This window comes from Atta colombica, unplaced genomic scaffold (genome assembly GCF_001594045.1).
Source record: "Atta colombica isolate Treedump-2 unplaced genomic scaffold, Acol1.0 scaffold65, whole genome shotgun sequence".
Lineage (NCBI taxonomy): Eukaryota > Metazoa > Arthropoda > Insecta > Hymenoptera > Formicidae > Atta > Atta colombica.
The window spans coordinates 874,627-900,390 of record NW_017259556.1 but is presented as its reverse complement, the minus strand read 5'-3'; the positions used below and the strand labels follow the sequence as shown (position 1 = coordinate 900,390).

The window sequence follows — 25,764 nt, the reverse complement described above, 5'->3', positions numbered from 1 at the left end:
CACGCACGCACGCACACACACACACACACACACACACACACACACACACACACACACACACATTATCGGGAAAAACCCATCGGTTAAAAACTTCTCATTTTTTTAGATTGAGTACAATCACCATCTTGCAACAGAGATGTAATAAGATATAAAAGAAGTTCGAGAACTGAACGGATAGGACCAATAGAATATTGGAATAAAATCGAGAGAGAAGAAATAGCTGAAGCATATACGCGCAGTTGCTGACGAAATCGCGATGAGATATTTCCAATCGAAGTATTCTCATCATATATGTTATCATTCACGATTATACGCATTTACTCGTGTACAGTTTGTAACAGATTGTATGTGTGTGCGTGCGTGTGTGCGTGCGCGCGCGCGCGCGTGTGTGTGTGTGATCAATTCATATTTTATGAAATTTATTTTAATCCCCAAAAAAAATGATTCGACTTATTTTCTCACTTGTGAAAACGTTTTCAATTACCCTTCCAAATCTGTCAATATTTCATAAAATTGTGATTAATAAAAAATACTTAGATATGTGTATTGTTTAAAATTGATTAATTAACGAAAGCGTGTATGTCGTGTGATATTCAAATGCTTGGCTGTAAATCCGACAAAAGCGGATCAGACAAAACTAAGAAATATGATCGATTGTAAGCGATTATATTCGTTTTGCAACTTTAAAAAGAGATTGACTTGCTATATTTGAGCGAGTAAAACAAGCTTAATGTTAATTTACTTGCTAGAAATCAAATTCGCTAAGCTGGATGCAAGAAAACATCATATGTAAATAAAATACTCGTCACATATCTCATCGTAGTCGTGCGCTCAATATACGTGATTCGAAGTTTCATATCTGGTGCCTAGAAAATGTCTAATAAAAGAATAAAAGAATAAATGAAAACTATAGTTTTTATCAGATATTGATAACATGAAATTGCTTTTATTCCATACGATAAATCAACGATGATAACAATTGATAGTAAAAATTTTCAAATTTAGGATTGCTACAGAAAATGAACTGTAAAATTTCTTGATTTTTCCAGGTTTTCTAAATAAAATGGACAATTTTTATGATCAATATAAAATATGTAAAAATTTTAACATTATAAGATATATAAAAAAATTTAATATAAAAATTTTAATATTTTATTTAGAATCAAGGATTGCAAGAAAGCTAACTTATATTATTAAAAACACAAAAGAAGTTTAGTATAATCAAACTTTGGGGGCAAATTCAAGCCAACAAAAAATAAATTAGTATTAAAAAAAAAGAATATAATTATGACGAAAAAGGGCGATCGTATAAAATTATCGAATAAAATATAAATTTTAATTATTTTTTTTAAATGATTTAAAGTGTACGAGTTTTGAATGAATTTGACAATAAATATCAGATACAATATTTAAACAGTTATAAAAATTATTTGAAATAGGAGCAATTTAAGGGAATTGTGAGTAAAGTTCAAAATTCCAGTCTCTTTTATATTTTTTCCTGATTTTCCATGACCAATTTCAATTTTCCTGACTTTTCTCGATTTTTCCGGTTTCAGATCTGTAGCAACCCTGATTGTTAGAATTCAAATTTTTTACTGCAACTGAAAACTAAACACGCACTTGTGCCAATACGCGAGATCGGAGTTTTTTACTTTTACATAACTGAATATTAATTCAGTCTTTTATATTCAATCTTATATAAATTTCGAGAATTTGCATAAACGTGCGTCCACTTATCAGTTATAGTAAAATCCAAATTCTAATATATTATCGATTTTGCGAGAATGCGCAATGATACAAACGTACAAGTCGCAATGCGCTTTGTATACATAAACGGTGTAAATTTTACAAATCTTGCACGATGGCGAATTAATAAAAAGCGAATCATTATAATTTCATACAGTATTCCAGAAAGAAAAGAAACATGCACTTTAGTAATTTTAGTATATCGTACATGTGAGAATAGAGTTGATGAAAATCCTGCCTTCTCGCGTGACAGTTATTATATCTTTGAAAACTGAAGAAAGTAAGAATTTATTGAAGGAAACTTGAGCAACGATTTGCCATCAACTTTATTCAAACTTCCTCGGCATAAGGTGGGCATAAGATTGCAGTGATCGAGTGAGGTGTTTGGTACGTGTGGCGAGTCGCGTGAAGATTCTTGATCGTCGAGATGATATCGCCAAGAAGGGATGGTTGATATTGCAAGAGAGACGGTGCTGAAAGTATTTAAGATGTGTAATATGTGTTTAAGCGGTTTGTACATGAGAAAAAGAGAAAGAGAGAGTAGAGTGACAGAGAGAGAGAGAGAGAGAGAGAGAGAGAGAGAGAGAGAGAGAAAGAGAGAGAAAGAGAAGAATTAATAGAAAAAACTCGTGATTGCGGTGGTGATTTTAATCGTTTGGTGAAATCGTGTGTGAAAACGGTGTGGATTGAAATCTTTATTAAGTAATAACGAAAGAAAAGATACGTTAGTGAGGTCTTGTGTATATTATGTGTTAACTAACCTCGTCCTTGTCCAAGCCGAGCTACGAAAATGTTAAACTAAGGTTAAAATTTGTTCTTTTCACATTATGAGGATGATTTATTAATTTCACTTTTCAGATCGTTATTATGATTAAGTGTTCCGCTTAAAATAGGAGTAAGAAATTCATACGCATTCTAGATTTGTTTCACTTCTGAAACAAATTGTTGAGATGGATGACTTTATATTAATTACTTTGTTATGGAAACTAGTCAATCGGGGATGCAAATGGTATTTTGGTCTCTCTTACAGCGATAAATTAAATTAATTACAGGAAGAGTTATTTATGTTCACGTTCTTTCTCTATATAGACTACCTTCATTACCCACCGGTATCGTTCACACAAATCAAGGGGAGAGAAAAAAAAGAGAGAGAGAGAGAGAGAGAGAGAGAGAGAGAGAGAGAGAAAGAGAGACAGAGATAAATAATGACCTTGTAAGAAAAGTTTCATAGGAAACTCATAAGACAAAATCCAAAAGAATCACTTAAACGAACAAAAAAAAAAATGATAAAAAAGTAGAAAAAAACTGACGAAACTTGATATGTATAGTCTAATACTTTGACAATTAGAGCAGAAATTTTCACAGCGACAAACTATATTTACTTACATATTTATGAAGAATGTATGCATACGTGTGCGTACAGGTACGAGTCAATTCAAGACAAAAGGATTGTTCATCTATATCAAGTTATGCACGCCGCATCTCGTAATACGCAACTTTATGATTGACATAATTGGCACTAAACGTGGCATAGTTACTTATCGGTGAGTTAAGCTATAATTCTGTCTGTTCACACAAATTTGAACGTAGAAATAGATAATCGAGCCTCGCTATATGATTGATCCATGACGCACGTATAGCATACGTTCAACGTTGTGTAAAATCGTTCCAGACAGCGAGAAGCCGTCTTAGAACATCTCGCCGCCTGTACATACATTGTGTGCACATTAATACGACGACTCGACTAACTCTCGACAAAAGAAAAACGAAATCATTCAACACCGAGAAAAATGGGAGAAACGAACTAAGCACCAGTTCGGTAAAGTCACATCTATGGGCACGTAACTTGGACTCGGCATGTCATCCTAATCATATTTACCAGCTAACACCGACATTCTAGAAAGTTCTGTCTGATAATCTGGCGTTCACGAATCCGTTTTTACATTCTATCTTCTTTGTTTCTGATTTGTTTGAATTTAAAGATATGTATACACATAATGTAATCGATTAAAAATATGAAGTACAAATTTTTTATACAATTTCATTTCCATAACTTTAAAGAATTTATAAATGATAGTTTTAATATAATCGAGATAATGTGATCTCTTGAACACCAGATTTGACTTGGTAGAAAGATAATCTAAGATAATACAAAGCGTACGACGAGACTTACCTCGTCAGTGTCCGAGCCGACAAGTAGGAGGTCGAAGGGAATGGCAGCTACCAAGTCGATGATGAACCAACCCTTCAGGTAATGGACGGCAATTTTACCAGGGTGGGAGACCACCTCATCGTTGCTGTTGACGAATGTCGTGCGAAAATTTATGATGATGTCCACGATGAATGTGACATCAACTAAAAAAATATAAATAAATTGATATATTCAAAAGAAATCAATAACTTTCTAATATTTTTTATAATTATAGAATATATTCTATCATATAGATTTATATTTCTCATATACAAGGAATGAAACGTTACTTTTTAAAAGTAACAAGTTACTATTTATTGATTTTTTAAAAGTAACTCGTTGCAATTACCGACCATTCGTTACTTGAGAAAGTAATTCTTTGTTACTTTTCCATACAGCATAGAAACTTGTAGCAACATTGCTATAATATTTCAATGATGCAATACAATGTTGTAGAGACATTGCGAAGACTTCTTTTTGCAATATTACTTTAGCAATGTTGCAGTATTATTTTAAATATTTTCAGCAAGAGACATAAATAATTGACACAAGAGTCATTCTGTTCTTATTCGACAATCAGTAAGAAACAAAGACAAAATGATTCTTGTGTCGATTTGTGCCTCTGCTGGAAAGCTCGCTTTGAGTGTTAAGACTTGTATATATTGATTTATTTATAACCTAATAAAAGAATCTATATATAATGGAAGAATAGGAATTAATGAATCATATTCTCAGCACACTTAATCGGATTTAATAACATCTGTATGTTATGAGACTGACCAATCATAGCTATATTTTTCGAAAGAATGGAATGACTGGATAGTTTCTTACTACGAATGTATTAAACCCGATTAAAGCCAATTTCCACTAATGTAGATTACTTTTAACTCCAGTCCAACTTACTTTTCGTCTTTTTCTTTTTAAGTTTTAAAAATTAGAAAACATAACAGACATAAGGGTGTAAACGTACTCAATGTCTATAATTTATAAGAATTATGTCTATAATTATATATAATTTATAGATATAAAACAATTAGAAATAAGGATTAAATATAACGCACAATGGACACAATCATAAGATATAAGACATATAAAATATAGACATAATTAATTATGAAATCATATTTTATTTGTATCTATTGTATGTTACATTTAACTCCTATTTTCTAATTTCTAATTTTTTTATATTTAAATTTATACAAAATATTATAACAAATATTGCATTAACAATGTAATATTATAACAAGGTTGCTGCAATTTTACTGCATTATTACAATGTTTCTGCAATATTGGTGCAAATATCCTCTATTGTGCGTAAAATCTAATGTTGCATATATGTATATTATGTTTTAATATTGCTGCAACATTACGTATCAATATTTCTGAAACGAGCATTTTAACGTTGCTTCAATGTTACTAAAATATTTTACAATGTTGCAATTTTGCAGTAAAAATAGTTTTGCAATGTTGCTGTAATGTTTTTGTGTTGTATGAGTAAGGGCTTTCTAGTCTCAAGCGTTATGAAAGGCTTGTTCCAACTGAACCATATCTAATCATGTGCAAAGTAACGATAAAATAACTGTAAAATTTGTTACTGTTATCAAAAAAATGTAATTTTTAAAACTATTACCGTTATCAAAAAAAAGTAACGCAGTTACCAATAAAGTTACCGAATAGATAACTTCGTTACTTACAAGTAACGAGTTCCTTCCATTCTTTGCTTATATTGGGTATGAGAATAAGTTTCCGCCCTTTTTTAATGAAAAATATGTATTTAAGATGTATTATTGTATTTATTTAATATTTACTAAACAAAACAATATAAAGTGAGTTCGTTCAAAGTATACTCTATCGGAAGCGACAACTAGCTCCCATCTTTCAGATAATAAACGGATTTTTTGAAAAAAGAAATCTGGTCCTTTGAAATCGATCCATTTATTAAGCCATTTTTTCATATCTTCATAAGAATTGAATCGCTCTCCAGAAAGAGCCGACTTCATGGATCGGAACAAATGAAAATCTGAAGGAATAATGTCCGGTGAATACGGCGGGTGGGACAGAATTTTCCACTTCATTCCTTCCAAGTATTTCTTAACCGGTTTTGCAACGTGTAGCCTAGCGTTATCATATAGCAGAATCAGCTTATCGTGCCTATTGTCCCATTCCGGCCTTTTTCGTTTTAAAGCTTGGTTCAAACAAATCGCTTCGAACGAATGCCAACTACTGAGCTCAAAATCTTGAATACATATCTTTCAAATACATGTATTGTCGTTTTATCAAACACACAAGCAGTGCTACTAACGATATTTCTTTAATGGGCGGAACCTTATTCCCATAATATACGATTACTGTAATATATAGATTACTGTCATATAATCTATCATATATCTCACTTTCATCAAAGGAAACCGTCATTAATCTTTATTTTATTTCTATATTTCGGTGATATCGAGTGTTACATTTTTCAAAGTTTCAATAAAAGCCGATCTTTGAAGCGAAATAATATCAGATAATATCTTCAGAACTGTTCATTTGAACATTTCTCCGATTTCTTCTCCATTTGTTCTATTCTCGTACTATTATCTCTTTTTCCGTTCTATCACAGTTATGACACGTGTTATCCTACATTGTATGAAACATCATACAGTGCTACTCGATCATCAATATCAAATTCAAAACTTATTAACAATATAACAATTATAACAATATTCTAAAAGTCAGTTTTATCTCTTAAATAGCTTTTGTATAATGTTTTATTATATATAATTATGTATAATATTTTGCTTATTTCAATTAATAGAATTTCGTTCTAGTGAAATTCTAATTTCACTCACTGAAAAGTTGAATTTAAGGCAATTATTAAGTCATCTTATTATTAAATTAACCGAAAATAAAAATTATGAAACCTCGTAATAGCGCGCAGAATCTAAACGCTATAACGAGGTCGCCCTTTCACTTTAAAACAATAAAATTTAAGACTTTAGTGGATATTACTACTCCTCACTCATGTTACTCATAGCACGGAAAGGATTTTTCGCACTATTTCGAGATTCTCTATTATGAGATTCCAGTGTATTATCACTATTACTATTATATTATAATTGCAAATGTAATAATCTCTTGTAATAATCTCTTAACGTCTTTATTTTACCTATTTCTATTATAAAATTTCACTCTAGTTTTAAAAAGTTAAGCTGAGTCATCTAAAATAAACGATCTCTCACTATTAAAAAATAAAAATTATTACCGCTACTATCATAATTGCATTTGTAATAGACATGTCCTTATTTTAAATATAAAATCTATCTCTAGTCCCGAAAAGCTATGGCAATTATTAAACTATATCACTAATAAAATTAATCGACATTAAAGCTAATTGTTATCACTGTTATCATAATTTGCAATAGTCTCAACATTTTTATACTTTAATTACTTCTATAATAATTTCATTCAAGTCTCGAAATGTTGAGAGAGAGAGAGGGAGAGAGAGAGAGAGAGAGAGAGAGAGAGAGAGAGAGATATGGCAATTATTAAACCATCTCACTATCAAATTGACCGACAAAAGATATTTTATGGTTACTACTGTGATAATTGCACTTGTAATAATAACCAACGTCCTGATTAATATTCTTAAATTATTTTGGAGTATTATTAATCGCAAAATTTTAGACTAAAAATAAAATAATCAATTTTGATATAATGACTCACCTATAAAGTCTATAATAACGATGGGGTCATCACTGTACTTTTTGTTCTTTCTGGTATTGTAATCCGGATCCGATAGAACAAAGGCGGCGACATACGGCGTAAATATGGCGGTGTACATCACGAGTAGTAATATAATCCAATCCCAGACTGCCTTGAACGGCGAGTAGTGTAATATGGTCCACTTATGGATTCTGGGAGATTGTAATTTGTACGCCGGGAGAATGTCTGCTCCGAGGGACAGCACCTGCGACAGGCAATATTAAAATTTTGAGATAAGATCACATCATTTCTTTCACATTTTTTCACTCCAAATCATCACATAGAGTGAAATATTTCATAAAATATTAGATGGGAAAAAGTTCGTGGCGTTTTTCCCGTTACATCTGGAAAAACGCCACGAACTTTTCTCATCTAATACTATCTGTCGAAAAAGAAGTCTCCATCGTATTATACGATATAAATTTAACAGGTTCGATAAAGTATTTTGTGTCACGTTTCAGAGAGATAACAGAAAATTTTCCATCAGTATGTCGTTTATGTACCTCACGACGAACGTTCCAGTAACATTATCGCTGACATACGTAGTGTAACGTTGCTATCAGCTCAATATTGTTCGTGCTAAATTGCATTGCGAATAAAATACACTTATAGAGCGCCGCACGTGAAACGTGATGCTACATGAGCGGCCTTTCACATCTCTTACAAGATACACTGAAGAAGAGTACGGAAGCGATTGTTTGCTGACACGTCTAGTACAGAAGCATTTCAAATTATTTATTATAAATTCTCTGCCATTTAACCGCGCGCGGTTGACCGAGAATTGATGAAGACATAATAAATTGATGATAGGAGATGTGCCCAAGGGGGATAAGTTACGCCAAAATTTCCCGTACATCCATTTCGTCAACCCGATCCAGCTGGTGGATGAAAGTAGATCTTTCGAATTACTCTGTTCCACATTTCCGAGAGCATCCACTAAAGCTGGTGAAACTCTTCCCGATCGAGTTGTTACTCCCTATTGTCTTCCGAGCAATTCGCTGATGTTTGAGTATTCACAAGAGATTATCATCACAAATGCCAGACGAGTGAGCTTTAAACACCTGGCTTCGTGCTCGAGCAAGAGCTTATTCACTTAATTCACTGTGATAATCCGCAATTCTTTCAAAGCTTCATATTTGTCTCCGTCATCATACCGAATAATCGTTGCCGAGTTCCAATATAAATCGTGAAAATCGCGATTTGCACATAATATTCTGCGCGAACACACAGCATCGGAAGAAATGCTAGAAATGTCAATCTACCTACAAGAATCACTATCGATCATCGAATAAAAATTTTTGAATCCGTAACTTCGGGCACAATGAAATGGATCGGAAACACGAGCAATATTTTGAATTATCGATCCCGCGGCGCTTGGAATCGGGGACGCTTGTTTATGGCGCGCGAGAATGTGGAAGAACCGGAAGAATACCGTCGGAGCGCCAGTTTAACACTGATGCAATGCGGCTCGACGAAGGGAGGTGTTCGATTGGCTCGAGGTTGGCTGGCTAGGTATCCGAGAAGCGATATGCGGGTTAAGGTAGCACCGCTGTCACACCCTTAACCAGCATATTTTGGTCCGTGAAAGATCGGAGGTATAAAACTGAGCCGCTGAGAGTCTTCCCTTTTCAGTCTAATCTAACAAGAATTAATTCCGGAGTTCGGTAATCCGGACTTGAGAGGCTCGTAACACGAACTGACGATCCTATCCTGGGCAAAGTCGTAGTTTACTCCCTCTTTCTTCATCCCTCTATGCTCGTTGATTTATTATTATTATCAACCCCCCGACGGATAAGCGACCGATAAGATAAAAATGGAAAATAGGATATTGCTGATGGGGATATCATTATTTACCATCACGTTACTGGTATCTTATGCTGATGATGAGTATTTATTAATTACAATATTTATTCAAAAGAATCTTATTGGATCAATATTTACTAACACTTTATTCTATACTTTCGTATATTCGAATAAAGTTTCGAATTGCTGTAATTTAGTCTACTTTAAATTTTACTATTTTACCAATTTCTGCGTTCAATTTTTATTTGATCTTCTTTATTAGTTTTATTATAAATCTTTATTAGTTTTTACTTATTATTTACTTTTCCTACCCTTCTTAATAATAATATGTTGCTGCATATTCTTTTTTAAAAAATTTAGCATATATTTTCCTAGATTAAAAAATTCGACATTTTTATTAAACTTACGCAATTGTCATCGAATTTTGATCTTGGAATAACGCGATTATACTTTATACATTTTGATCTCTCTCCAATTCAATTTATTAGACGTTCAACATTCAATAAAAAGTAAATCCATTCCGCTACAAATATTTAAAAAAAAAAATTCAGGATAGTTCGCTAGTTTTTTCTTTATTGATTTTTTATTATCAGCTTCTATCTGGTAGAAAGTGTACTCGAGTGGGTTAGGGAAGGGCGAAGTAGAAACTCGGTTGGCTCGTCAGAGACAGCCGCGAGAATGTAAATTCAGGTAGGTCATGTTTTATTCATGCGCCCGATGTTAGGTGAGAAGGATCGCGAGAACGACCTCATTCCATGACCTGAAGCTATTGCAATACTTTGTACCGTCCTTTATAAACTACAAGGGATCTTTTTCTGGTAAAACGAATTCTGAAAACACATGCCATCTAGTTTAATAAATGCATCAAAATAGCACCCATTTTCTCTTCAAAATTAATTTTTCCTTGTTTATCTTTGTATTATTCTTTCTTTAATTCTCCGCAGTTGACAATGAATATACTAGATTCATTTAGTTATAAATTTTTTGTCAAACATGTCAAACAATTCAATTTTCTGTTACATTTGCAAAAATTTAAATTATTCTTATTAAAATATATTTAGTATTCATTGTTTAAATACGAGTTTAATTGGTCTTTCAAATTAATTAATATCTTTTAAATAGTATAAATTAAATGAGTGTTACAGATAGCTTCAATAACTGCGTTATAGATTTTAACATCAACCACGGAAGATTAAGTTTTGTCAATTATCTTCTCTAAATACTGGAATAAGTTCCAAATACAATGTTAAATAAGTAATTTATCAAATGGTGAAAAAATAAAGAAAAGAATCTTTTAGCATAATAATTGCAATTTATTACTCGGTGAATCTATTAATTTATTGATATGATATGAATGAGGATGTTTGTGTGAAATTCCCCCTCAATTTAAGATGCTTCATTTGGATGTAATGGAGATGAAGTACTCGAATATACGAAAGAGAATGAGATGGAACTAGCATTAGCTAGTTACGCGCCATGATCTGGAATTATTGAGTAACTATCGCATTACGTGATCATAATCTATCAATTACGTTCAACGAATCAGGAAAAATAGCCAAGAAATAAGAAGCGTGAAAAATATTACAAGCGTAATGACACAAAATTGATATTCTTTATCTGGTATCACGTCACAATTGTTGCGTTGTAAGAGGGATTCGCAAAGACTTTTGATGCGAAATCGAAGAGAAGTCTTTAAAATTTTGTGCGATGGCAAAATAATCGTGGGGACAAAAAAAACGAGCGCATCTCCGACAAATTTCAGAGTACTTCTACTGAAAGTCATATAACAGTTAATTCACTTTACGATAGGCAATTCGCGATTCCTTTATGCCCGACTTCTCTACGATTGGATTAATATTTGCAGACACATGGCAGACTCATTTCTTGCGTAAATATGTACTCGACGTGTACAAGTAAAATATTTGTAACTTCTATAGCGATAAGAACGCTTTTAAAGTAACTTTTAGAATCTCCGTGCATAAAGCTCGGAAAATCTTTGAGTTATGTAAATAACGATCTCGTGTAATAAATATAGTGTCGTACTAGTAAAACAGGAAATTTAAGCGTCGCATTCAAAATCATTTTTTAGCGAAATGAATGAAAATAAAACTATAGTTATTGATTATGCTCATAAATTAATAGGTTCACCGAGTAATAAATTGCAATTATTATGCTAAAAGATTCTTTTCTTTATTTTTTCGCCATTTGATAAATTACTTATTTAACATTGTATTTGGAACTTATTCCAGTATTTAGAGAAGATAATTGACAAAACTTAATCTTCCGTGGTTGATATTAAAATTTTATATTGAAGCGTTTCTTGAATATGATAGCGTTTCATAAATACTATAAGTCATCATCTAAAATTAGGTGGAATTTATCCTGAATTAATTTGATCAAGCGTCGCGAGACAATGACATTTGCAATATGGACATTCCACGCATTGAACGTGTATTTTTGTCACGAACGCGTGAACGCGTTTTGACATGCTATCTTGAAAATGAATCACATCGGCGACAGTGCGGAGTTATAATCCGTTTAACGGGAAGAAAGTTCCTGTCAAAGTTCCTGTCCCTTAGCGTTCTTGAAATATACGGCCTCGTAATGCATAACGGGTCAGCCCGGGGATAAATGCGTCTGTTGAATTTGCACCGCAATATTATGATCGATACCAAGCGAAACGTATGCACCATTCTATTGCAAATTGGACGAGCATGTTCATCACTTGATAGTCCTGAATAAACGTGAATAAACAATAGATTAAGATGATATGTGAGAGAAAAAAGTATATAGATATTGCGAAAGTAAACTCGGTAAAACACGAATTGCGTCGTTGAAATACTAATTCGATTTCACTGTAATATTTAAACAATAATGATTAAATATACAGATTCGTATTAAGAACTTTTTTATTAATTTAAATAATCACAATATTGACGAATAAAAACATTAAATAACGAATTTTTATCAATATTTGTTTCTCAAATAATAGTTATATTTTGTAGGGCTTTTTACATTGAAAAAGAATACGTTTTTATTTTATCAGTCAAGAAATTTTATCAGTCTTTTATCTTCAATTTTTAGAAAATTGTATTTTTTTTGTATTAACGCAAATTCATAACAAATATATAACTACAAGAAATGTAAATATTTGTTTATAATATACGCGAATAAATGTAATAATATAATCTCTTTTATTGTTTATATACAATTTTAAGTAATTTATAAAAATAATAAATTTATTGACCATATATAATATCAAAGGTTACACAAAGATTTATAGAGTTTCTATTTTTCAACATTTGATTCTTATAGACCTATTGCTCCGTAAAGTAAAAGAAAAAAGTTGTAAATTATTTAATTTCGTAGAATGTTTTGAAAAATAAAGTTCTTGATTTCTCAAAATAATTTATTTTAATAGAGGTACCAAGGGGTTTGCCGTATATATCCATTGTTAATGTCAACATTTCATGAATCTTACCGTTCTTCACTTCATCAGGGTGAGGAACTGATATAAAGTATATTGGCTTAGCAACGGATTACAACACGGTAATAATCCGCAAACCCTTTGGCTCTCTGAAGAAAATACTCGTGAAAGCCTCAAAATAAGTATTACTGTATAAAGACTCAATTTAAATTTAAATTAAAATACGGCCAAAGACGACTATACTGGATGTTAAATAATATAAAATGAATTTAATGTGTTCAGTTAATATTAAAGAAACGCGAAACTAGTTTCGACTTACACAGTCGATCATCAGTCACATTTAGATTTATCGAATCATAAGTTATAACATAATAAGTGATGTAATAAATGTCACAATGATAAAAATTAATAGAGTCACGCCAGTTGTAATAAAAATGATGTTGTCCATAATATACTTCAGTCAATAATTAAAATTAAAGAATTTACTCTCTTGAAATCTTCATTTAAAATCCATATATTGATTCTTTCCGTTATAATTTAAAAAAAAACTATGGAACTGTATAATTTTCACTTCTTGTAATATATAAAAACGACGGAAAACTATATACTATAACGATACTAGTAATATTAGGTGTAGTAAAAAGAAATACATTATTTTTGCATGAAATTGAATGGAAAAATAATGGATTTCTTTTTACTACACTTAATATAAATAAAAGAGTAAAATAAAATTTTCACTTCTAGTGATATTAACGATCGAGAACAAAATGTCCTAACTTTTATGATTTATTTTAACTTTATATTTTTTTTCAACAGCTAAATATAACATAAGAATCACGTTCAGGTAGAGAGGAGCACTTTCATCCTTTTCTTGCGATTATGTTTTTGAACAGAACATGTTGATTATTTAAAGATTGTGTTTTTGCTTTCAAAGAGCAATCATGTATAATATAATTATAAACATGTCACTACAAAGAGATATTGTTTGTTATTGTAAATCTTCGTATTATTTTAAAGTTGACACTGACAGAATAGTTCCGCTTTACTTTATGGAGAAACAAAAATCTTGTAAATCAATGTAATTAAATTTTGGTAAAGCAAGTAATAATAAATTTTAATTAGACAACTAGAAATGCACAAGATTGAACTGAAATACATTTATGATCTTATATAATTTGACAATAATTTTTTCGCTGCAACAAAATTTAGAGCAAAACGCAGTAGACAGTAGACATATAGCCGTGACTGATGCTATAGATGGCGGAACTTCTTTGACACATATCGCACTCATTTTGGAAACACAAAATTATATTACATTAAAGAAAAATTTTTAATGAATTCATGTTTTTATTTAAGTTCAAATATAAGTATTTATTATAAAAGTAATAATTAATACAGTTTCAATAATAATAATTTTTGTAAAAACATTTAATGTTAAAATTTAACTTTAAGGAAATAATAACTTTAATAATACTTTACTGGATGTTGTATTTCATACGGATCTATACAATAATCCTACATCACATTTTTTTATCTTAACGTCAATTAAACACTTTTAGATCTCTACAGTACTATTTTAACAATGTAATTTACCGCCTTTAGGCGACAGCAGTACCCTCTCAACAACAATGGAACGTCTAAAGGTGCCTATAGACGCAAAAGGAATAATTATTAATAAATTCATGTAAAAGGTAATTATACATTTCCCACAATTCTATTAAAATAAAATATTAAATAATATTATAATACAAATATCGATTACCGTCGACAAAGTCGAGCCAAACTTCTGCTTCTTTCCCTTTAAAAAATATGAGCGCATCATGGTTCCAGATACTCTCATGAAGAATTCCAGTGTCATTCTCAATCGTGGCGGACCTCGTTCGGACGCTACCACTGCTGCCGATATCTCAATTTACTTTTAGTATGCGTACAAGGATGAAAATAAACAATGTTGCGAAAAACATCTGTTTCACTATTGCGTTTTTTCGAACTTTCTCGCTAAACGATTTCCAAGTGTCTCTTCGAAGTGTCCGATGCGAGGAATAAAATTCATATTATGATATTTATATTAGGAACTTCCGTAGTTGATTGAAATTTCCAAAGTTGTAAAGTACTTGCAGTTGACAGCAAACACTAGAGGCAAAGTAAATGTCACCTTCAAAGAATTCTTTACACGTCTGATATCTCGAAAAAGAAAATATGTGGGACGCACCACAAACTCCCATCAGTTTCTCTCTGTTCTCGATTCAATGATTGTTTACTTAGTAATCTTTCATAAAATGAAAGATTTAGAAAGAAATTTATTATTTATTGTATCGGATCGGATTTAACATATGTTCGACTTTAAAAAGTCGACTTTACATATTCTTATAAATATTAACTTGAAAAATTCTATGTTAAATCGAGTATAAAAATCTTTATGCTAAATGTAAAGTACGATCATATTTTCTGTTTAAACAACATCTGTCGAACACTGGAAAGCTTCGTAAACATCTTCATGAACAAAGAGGAAGTTTTATGTCGTCTTTATGGGAAGTTCAATCGATTAGTCTGTGTATTTGTTGTTTCCATGATTCTTGCATATAAAAGGTCTCACTCTCGATCGAAATAGTATTTAAGTCGAAGCTTTCGAGGTATAGTAGAACTGAAGAAGCATTGAACGTATATGTTTAAAAAGATATCTTCTTATTTAAAAATTTAAAAATTATTTAAAAATTTAACACTAACTCACTACCTCGGTCATGAACATTTTTATTAAATTATTCAATAGAACTATTGTTTGAGTAGCACTTTTATGCTCAATTTACATTATTACTTCTAATTTCCAAATGTCTCTAGCAAGCAATAAGATTTGCTCAATTTATGTGATTTTATGTGGAATTGAAAGATTGCTTTGAACTTAAATTAATCAATTCAATATGGCAGGAGAGTTTAAACCGTTTTCAATTTTTTTGTAATCGATTTTTATGTAATCCTGAAAAATTTCCTGGGGTAAGAGTTTTTCGATATTTCGAAGTATCGACGATAATGTAGTGCGATTGTATAGTGTTAAAACAAAAATTTTGAATGTTGACTACTGATTCCAATCGGATAGCCTTAGGCATCTTTGGGAACGTCAAGTAAATTTCAGCAAATTTCATAAAGCTTCCTCTAATCACATTTTGAGTGTTAGCTCTCGCAGAAGGATCGATTTAAAGTGTTTTAAGTAACGGTGATGTTCATCAAAATAGACTTACAATTAGAAGGAACCTTCGAGTTTTCGAATTCCAGTCCATTAATTTCCAACAAATCTCACAAGAGATTACGACTGTATTGAATTCTCTCACACGATATAAAATATTTTACTTTTCAATTGAAATCTTTAAAATCGAGGAAAAGTCCGGCTTTAGTCAAATTCAATTAAAAAGGATATTTTTGAGAAATATCATGAAATCCTCCTCGACACTATTCCTCAACTGAACAATCATTTCGTTTCCCTTAGAAAAATAAAATTACGTAGTAATAATGGCAATTGTCGCTGCTATTATATTTTGTGTGTTGTGCAGGAAAATATGCTCGTTCCAGTCAAGTGACTTTCGGGGACGCTGAACGAATTCCAGCGGACTTCGCGAAGTGATCTAATTTCGGCCGACTCTCCGCGTTCTCACCACGATTCCGCATGCTCGCGTACACGCGGCAAAACTAAGCGCTCGAGACGAAGAGATCTGTTTCAGCCAGCGAGCGCAACGATGTCGAAGAGTGCTTTCAGAAAACATTCGCCTCTGGCCCGCCTGAATTCATCGATTCGACTTCATGACTTGAGAAATGCGGGAAGCAAAGTTTGGATACAAAGGGATACTAAAAATGAATCATAAAAATCCGAAATGAAGCTAAAATTTAGAAAGCAGATATATTAAAAAATACAATTAAAATTTACGATATTCAACTAGAAAAAATGCACCTAAAGTTTTCAAGAATGTGTTACATAGTAAAAAACATTTTATATTAAACTTAATCCTTGTTAAAATTATGTTAAATTTTTACACCCAAATGTTAATTAAATATAATGATTATGTAATTTAATATAATGATTATGTTATTGAATATATTTTGTGTTAAATTGAATTTACAGTATTTTATAATTGATATTAAATATTAAATATTTTTTAGTATTAAACACAATTCTACACAGTAAAAAATTTTGTGTTAAATTTAACACATTTCACATGTGCCACATAGTCCAAATTTTTATGTTAATTTAACATAAGATGAATAACACAAATATTATTTATAAAATTACACAAGAAGCATAATACTTTGACAATTAAACAACTTAAAAACAAATTTCATATTAAATTGGCACATTTATAATGTTAAATTTAACTGAAATTAGATGCTATTTTTACATTTTTACATTTATAGCCTTGATTATCGGTGATATTTAACATATGCAGTATATACAAATTTAACAGATATTTATTGTTACAAAGAGAAAATAACATAAAATATTTGTACCTATATATAAAATATGTAACTAGTTGTATAGAATATATTTCTTCAGTAAAATTAACATTTATAACAATAAATGAACACATATTTTATTCATTTCTTAGAATTTATATTTTAAAATTACATTATTTTTATGTTATTTGTTTACTTACCTATAAATTGTGTTATTTTAACACTGAGAAATATTAAATTTTAATGTAACACAAAATATTCAAATAACACAATCATATTATGTTAAATTAAAATTCGGATATGTTAAAAATTCAACACAAAAATTTTAAGGATTTGTGTTAACGTAAATACAAAATGTTTTTTATTGTATAATTTTAATTTATAAGTAACAAATAAGATAAAAAAAACATAAATTTAAAAATTAATGAATAAAATACATTAATTTCATATACCTAATATCAATGTTAAATTTAATCTAGAAATTTACTTACAAATTGTCGGTATTATATTTTTTATGTTAATTTTACATAATATTTGTGTTACTTTCTAATATATTCATCTTGTGTTAAATGAACATAAAAATTTAATTGGATTGTTTAGGATACGTGAGAAATGTTCCACTTAAATTTTCCAACTGTGTAATAATACTTATAATGTATAAAAATTAATTTGTTATCTTGTCGTGTCTATTATAATGTTATTATTATTAATTTCACTATCAAACACAAGCTATCACTCTTCTTCAATAAACAAAAATTAATTTATTCATTAATGGATTATGCTTCCACATTTATATTAGACATAAATTGACAACGGTAACGTAAAATGAAGTAAAAATAGTACAAATGAAGCAGATTTGATATTCAATAATTTAAAATATTGACTACGAGAAGGATGACTAATCATAATCTATAAAATTGATAATCTCGAATTCAACAAAACAATTTGCACATGTTCCAGTTTCCAATAAATTCGAACGCAATGTTTTAACATAAATTATTGTGCTTTAATATAAAATATTTGTTAATAATATGAATAAGATATTTGATTAAAAAAAAAATAATTCGATAGCATAAAATATTTGTCGCTGAATGAAATATCCGAAAGAAGATCTTTCTTCATGTTGAAAATGAAAGAACATTCCTGCACGAGTTTGTGCTCTTGGATATTACAGCTGTGACGAAGATACAATATAAGATCGCGAACAGCGATTTTGCCCCAGTAATCGGGCGCAATAAAGCGATCGTAAAAATCAAAAATAGGACGGGATAATAAAAGTATCAAGGCGCATTCATCGATATTCGCCATGGCCAATTCAGCCAAATAAATTGAAATTCTCTATAGCTTACGATTAGCTTGAATTTTCTTTCTTTATAATTATTCGTCTTCCCTCGAGATTTACGTAGCAAGAAATTTGCATTTAAATCAATTTACAATTTCGGAACTCAATTAAAAATAATAAATACGATAAACAGAATGAAGAACGACATATCTTAATTATGATGCTCAAGATTAGAAGACAATCGATTTTATGTCATATGCCAACAATAATTCTATTACGCATCGTAAATTAATACGGTCCGGAGTAAAACTTCCACTTCAATTCGTTTTGTGTGATTATATGGCATTGATTTAATATCCATCGACCGTGTGCTAAGTGCACTCGGAAAGGTCGTGTTAAGTGATGGCGACTGACATTTTATGAGCATGTCCGATGAACCATTTTAACCACACGGCGATACGGCTAAAAAGAAGCATGTACTGCCTTGTTGTACAGTATTAAAAACACGCGATGCTATAACGACGAAGGACAAAAAAGTCGTATCATTTTTAATAAATATTTGCAATCGATATCGTAATTAAAATCACTTGCATGGCGATAATGGAACAAAATTAGTAAAAAGAATATAAGTTGCTCACTCGACAAAAATCTTTTTACTTTATTACTTAGATTATAATTAAATTATAATTAAATTTAAATTAATTTCTTGATAAATTATTATTCTTGATAAATATTTTTCATATAATTTAAGTTTGTATTAATTTTTAGTAACATTAGCAATTTTTTCTAATTTTACAGTACATTGTAGTTATTTCCTCAAAGCGATATTAACATTTTATTTCACTTCCCATTATGTTATTAATCCACTTGTTAATTCACTAATCTGCCGGATTCATTTCTCGTAAAATTAGTGTAATTAGCGTAATAAACAATACAAAACCTCTCATTATTATTATGTATGATATAATTATGTATGTATGATATATTGTTTTCATTATTCAGAATTATGATCGTACATTGCATTCTCATCATAAATCTTCCTAATTAAAAATTTTAATACTTTCCTTTGTAATAAATTTGATTTGAGAGATTAGAAATTTTACGAAAAGATTTTAATTATTTATAAAAGTGACTGATGCTTACTTTTACTGACAAATAAAAGATATACTTTAATGCGAAACTATCAAAATTAGTAAAAAGAATATAAGTTGCTCACTTGACAAAAATCCTTTTACTTTATTACTTAGATTATAATTAAATTATAATTAAATTTAAATTAATTTCTTGATTTTATTATTTTTGATAAACATTTTTCATATAATTTAAGTTTGTATTTTTAGTAACATTAGCAATTTTTTCTAATTTTAATACATTGTAGTTCTTTCCTCAAAGCGATTGTAAAATGTAAACATTGAAAATAATCAAGCAAGCATCGAGAATGTATTTTCATATATCTGGACTATAAATCGAATCAATGTGTGCGGTTTTATGAACAGAAGCATGAGATTTAATTTATAAACAATCGTAATCTACTTGCAATTTTTATAATGATTAACAATTGTTAATCATTACCGCAATCTTCTCATCGTTAATTGAGAAAAGTCATTCTATATGCATTTCCCTAGTAGAAATGTATACAGTTTTCTTAGACATCTATTCAATTACTGATTAATATTCTCATTGTTACTTAGTTGTAACAATTCTAACAAGAAGTAGGAAAATAGACAAGAACCTAATAGAGTTTTATTCAATGATTGAAGTTTTTCTATAATAAAAATATGTATAATTTGCGTAGATACTGTTTACTGTGGTAATTATTATTTAGTATTAATAGATTGTTATTAATTAAAATGTACAATTTATTTATTGTCCTGTTTTTGTTCAGTAAATGAGTTCAAATTTTGCACATCTTTTGTGTACAATAAAAGTAAGTGTGTAAAATAAAATTGTGTGTAGATAAAGCGTTACATTTTCATTGAGAATTTAAGTATTTTTTTCTTTATTTCTCAGTTACTAGATAGAAGAAAGGGGATCCTAAACTAAAGAAAGTCCGAAAGAGAGTTCCGACGAAATCGCTGTTCTATCGATAAAATGTGACATGACATATCTTTATGGTATATTATATCAATATCTCATGCACACATATACATATATTTTTGTAGAATAAAAGCGTTTTAATTAAATGTCTAATTCTAAAAACGTTGTTTACTCGTGTAAATTATTTGTGGACCACAATTTCTTAAGGTGATTATATCGCACAGAGGCGGCCTGGGGGCCGGGTAGGAAAGGGCAATCGCTCGAAGCGCCAGTGCATGAGGACGCCGTTCAGTGGAGAAAAAAAATTACTATTTAAAAATTGCTATAAATCACTATAAATAATTTTTTAACTGTAATTTTTCCTCTCTATGCATCAGTATTTATGAATGAGTTGATATGCGAAATGGATATTAGTGAAGTAATAAAGTATCTTTCTACGATTTTTTATAATTATTATTTGTCTGATTATTCTCCATTTCTTCGGTTTAGGAGATTCGTATTATATTTATCTATATATAATCCTTTAATTTTTGAGTGAATTTTTAAATATTATTTTTGCTATAATTGAAAATGTATTATCGCTTCTCAAGGGAATTCCTTGCACATGTTAAAAATATTAACTTCGATTTATCTTTTGAACATGCTTGGTTACCTCTCCCCCTCCCCCACAAAATGAAATGTATGTATAGAGAATATCTTGAAATAGTAAAAGCTTATCTTGAAATAGTAAAAGCTTCAAACAAATCTTAAGAAAAATCATTTTACGATACAACTACCTAAAGTACAGATTGTAAGATACAGAAACAAAACTTTTATATCAAGTAAACATCACTAATCTGACGTCATATTGGATAAAGAAGTAATATCTAAATTTAAACAATTTATAAATCTGTAAAAAAGAAAAAGGTGAGATAAAACTGTATCACCGATTTTAATCATCTTGACATATGATATCAAAGTCATGACTCTAAGTCATCTCTGACAAATTTTAGCCATTGCTCGTTATTCGTTAAAAAGTTAACAAAAAAATTTGAAAAATAACATTGCATTTCTGCTATACATATAATATTAAGTAATATTCTATCCTTTCCCTAATTAATAATATTTAACTCTTCACGCAAAGTAAGATCCATCCCTCCTCCCCCTCTGCTTATGAGCACACGGGAAACGAAGCTCATCCCACCTCTCTCCTGCGAAGGGGCAACTTTTCACACAAAGCGAGTTCATCTCACCTCCGCCTGTCAAGAGGTGTCCGACTTTCCACGCGAAGCGAATTTCATTTCTCTTCCCCCTTGCCAAGGAACGCACGACTTCCGACACGAACTGAGATCCATCTCATAATCAAGTAAGGATTGGGTTAAGTCAGGATTCGAGCTGGGAATTCAGAGAGAGGAGGAGTCCCTCTTTCTACATGAAATTATTTGGAATAGAACAATTGTTAATCTTGTTTTGCTCCAGAAGCAAAGAATGGAAGAACACGTGGGCGGGAAAAAGGCTCTGTCCCTTCTCTTGCATCCTCACGCCGATTTAATTCAGATCTAATCCTTATCTAATTGTGAGGTAGACCTTAGTTCGCGTGAAAAGTTGCATGTTTCTAGACAGGAGAGAGGACGGGGGAGGGGAGTGGTGGAAATCATTAATTCCTATAAGCAGGAAGGATGGGATAAATTTTGTGTTCTTTTTATAAAATTTATTTTGTTAATAATTTTTTAACAAATAAGGAGCGCGAGCTAAAACCTTCCGAAAATCACTCAGAGCTATGACAATATATATCAAAATCAAGGATCATCAATGCATCTTGTTTGTTTTTAATATTTATTCATTTTTGTTTCATATAATAGAAAAGAGATATTATATTTTTCAAACTTTTTTGTTAATAACTTTTTAACTAATGAGCGATGGTTAAAATCTTTGGAAGTCACTTAGGGTCATGTCCTTGATAACATATGTCAAGATCATTGAAATCAGTGAGATTATCGGTGATATGCAGTTTTACCAAAAGTAATTATTATACAAAAATTATTGCATTTAATCGGTAAAACAAATGACTTTGAGATCTTATTAAGAGGATGCTAGAGTGACTAAATTATCGATATTACAGTTGTATGAAAATCTCCGAATTGAATAAAAAATCCTTTCACAGAATTAAAATAGAAAATTAGAAAGTAATACAATAGACTTCATAATAAAATTCAAAAAAGTTATGTAAGTTTTTAACTGTTTTTTCTATTTTAATATAAAGTCTGCTTTATCATCTCCTAATTTTGCATTTATTTTAATCTTGTAAAAGAATTTTTGATTCCGTTTAGTCAATTCGGAGATTTTCATACAGCTGTAATGTCGATAATTTGGTCACTTCAGCGTTCTTTTAAGGGAATCTTAAAGTCATTTGTTTTTATCGATTGAATGCAATAACTTTTACATTAATCTTAAATTTCGTATGTATTACTTTTACAGATTTAAAAATTCTTTTTCAGAATTAAAATTAATAATACAATCCGAACTGCACAATTTCATACGAAAAACAAAAATATATTATATTATTATACACATATATATTATTATACACATATTATATCACAATTTATTGGGAGTATAAATTAATTCAGTCCGTTTTTTGTGCATTTATTTCAAAACAAAATGAATGAATAGATCAATTAAAGTAATGTCCATCGCTGCCTACTACTTTTTCCCATCCCTCAGGCAATTTTCGAATTCCATCTCGAAAAAATGTCGTCTTTGGAGGCGATTCAATTTTGGAGCCAATTTTCGATTTCTGCGAAAGAAGTGAATCGGTGACTTGCATCCTTCGGAACAATCAGTAATCAGAAGGAGCAATGTCCGGAGAATACGGCGGTAAAACATTTGAGCGTTTCCAAATATTTTTTTACGACTTTAGCGACATGAGGCCGAGCGTTGTCATGAAGAAGAATAACTTTATCATGTCTTTGCTTGTATTCCGGCCGTTTTTCTCGCAATGCACGGCTCAAACCAATCAATTGTAGCCGATCGCCCGTAATGGAATCGCCAGATTTCAGCAGCTCATAGTAAACAAGACCCTTTTGGTTCCATCAAATACAGAGCATGATCTTCGAACCATGAATGTTCGGCCGTGGTTGATGTTGAGGTCGATGGCAACGATTGACCGGGCTTAGCGTAGTATTTTTTCTTCTTGGGATTGTCGTAGAATATCCACTTCTCTCTTCAGTCACAATTCGATGCAAAAAACCTCTGTTGTCTTTGAATGAACTGTTCGCAAGTGAAAAATCGCCTTTCAACGTCTCTCGGTTTCATAAGGCCTCCAATTTCCTTGTTTTTGAATCATTCCTATGACTCTCAATCGTACAGAAACGGCTTGTTGAGTTACCCTCAATGATTCTGCTCCTCAAGCTCCTCTTACGTTTGACTCTGATCTTCTTCGAGTAATGTCTCTAATTCTTTGTCTTCGAATTTTTTTGGCTATCCAGAGCGAGAATTGTCTTCAACGCTGAAATCTCCATCCTTGAAACGTCGAAATCATTCCCTGACATGATTTATCAGTTGGAGCAGTGTCACCATAAACTTCGACAAGCATTCGATGGGCTTCAGCCGCACTTTTCTTCCAATTAAAGTAGAAAATCAAAACCTCCCAAATGCTGCTTGGTTAACACAAAATTTGACATTTCAAACACATTAAAAATCAAGATTTTTGTGATGAAACTCAAAGCGATATAAACTGAATATTATTAGCAGATGTTTAATCTCTCTGAAATCGCCAAAATCAGCTGTCACTATGAACCATTCACAACAATTAAAGCCATCTTTAGCGAAACGGACCGAACTAATTTGTACTCCCAATAATGTAACGTTCAATATTCTTTGTTAGTATTTCATTATTACTGAAGATGACCTAAATTGTGGCCAAAACGGCTATAATTGTCAATTATTGTTAATAATACGTATAAATTTCATACATTATTATCTAGTGTCAGCTTACATTGGCTCATACTTTTGACTTATGATTTAAAAGTTTTATACTTTTTCATATGACATAAACAAATTTTGTACGGACTAGATAATAATCCCTGGCAGGGATTATATGAAAGAATAATATTATGGTTTTAGAAATGAGTTTAAGAGCTTTAGTAAAAGAGAGAAGAGTGCATAAAAATTTTGTTGTCATGTGTGTGTACGACATTAATGCATATAATGATTTGCTGAGTTTCATAAACTGTACACATGTGTGTTGTAAATCATTTGTGTGTATAAGTTGATAAAACAGCGAATCTATTAAATCAGTCTTTAATTTAGAATCGTCTTAATATAAATGTCCAATACTTGCTTAATGTAACAAATGTAGAAATTTCTACCGGATTTATATAATATTTTATATGGATGCACCTAACTATGCTATAATTAATAAGATCTTATCCTAATGCGTTAGCTAAATTTTAATTATTAAAACCTTGATCGGAGTGCATTATAATGAATTTCAATTTGCGTACATTGAGATCATAACTGTAATGAATTTGAAATATTCTTTTTATATCTCTATTTTATATTTCTAATAGCGAATTCGGTTGAAATAAAATTAAAAGCCGTACATTGATTTAATCTATATAAAAGTAAAATACAAATATTTCGAATTATAAAATACAAATTTTACTTGAAAGCATAATGAAATGAAGATTTTATGATTTAATTTGTTTTTATATTTATATTGAATACATATTTTTACGTGCATTTGTGTATTACAACTTTAATGTGCACTAGTGCGCACAGAGCGCATTCAATCAAATTCAAATTTATTATAAATATAGTCTAAAATACAATCTTGGTCATGAATATGAAGCACTCTCATAGATTGACATTCTATATCTAATGGAAATAAATTAAAAAACATTTTTATTAAAAAATAAAATTAATTTTTATAAAAATTTTAATATTTTGTTAGTTTTATTTTGACTTTTATTACTGTTTTTTTCCAAGAAAATGAAATAAATGAAGAATACTTTATATTTCTGACAAAGGCCACATGCACGCACGCACGCACGCACGCACGCACAAACGCACGCACGCACGCACACACACGCACATGCACACGCGCACACA

The 25,764-nt window shown here is 30.6% G+C and overlaps 1 protein-coding gene across 8 annotated transcripts in view; it reads right to left on the bottom strand.

The window, feature by feature from the left end:
- LOC108692208 (potassium voltage-gated channel subfamily H member 6) overlaps positions 1-25,764 on the bottom strand; it is a 219,153-nt gene that overhangs the window by 25,308 nt on the left and 168,081 nt on the right. For all 8 annotated transcript variants that reach the window (XM_018200375.1, XM_018200373.1, XM_018200374.1 and 5 more), the window contains 2 exons: positions 7,646-7,889; positions 3,920-4,101 (listed from right to left, as the gene is read on the bottom strand). In XM_018200375.1, coding sequence (XP_018055864.1) covers positions 3,920-4,101; positions 7,646-7,889 — 426 coding nt within the window. The remainder of the gene's footprint in view (positions 1-3,919; positions 4,102-7,645; positions 7,890-25,764) is intronic.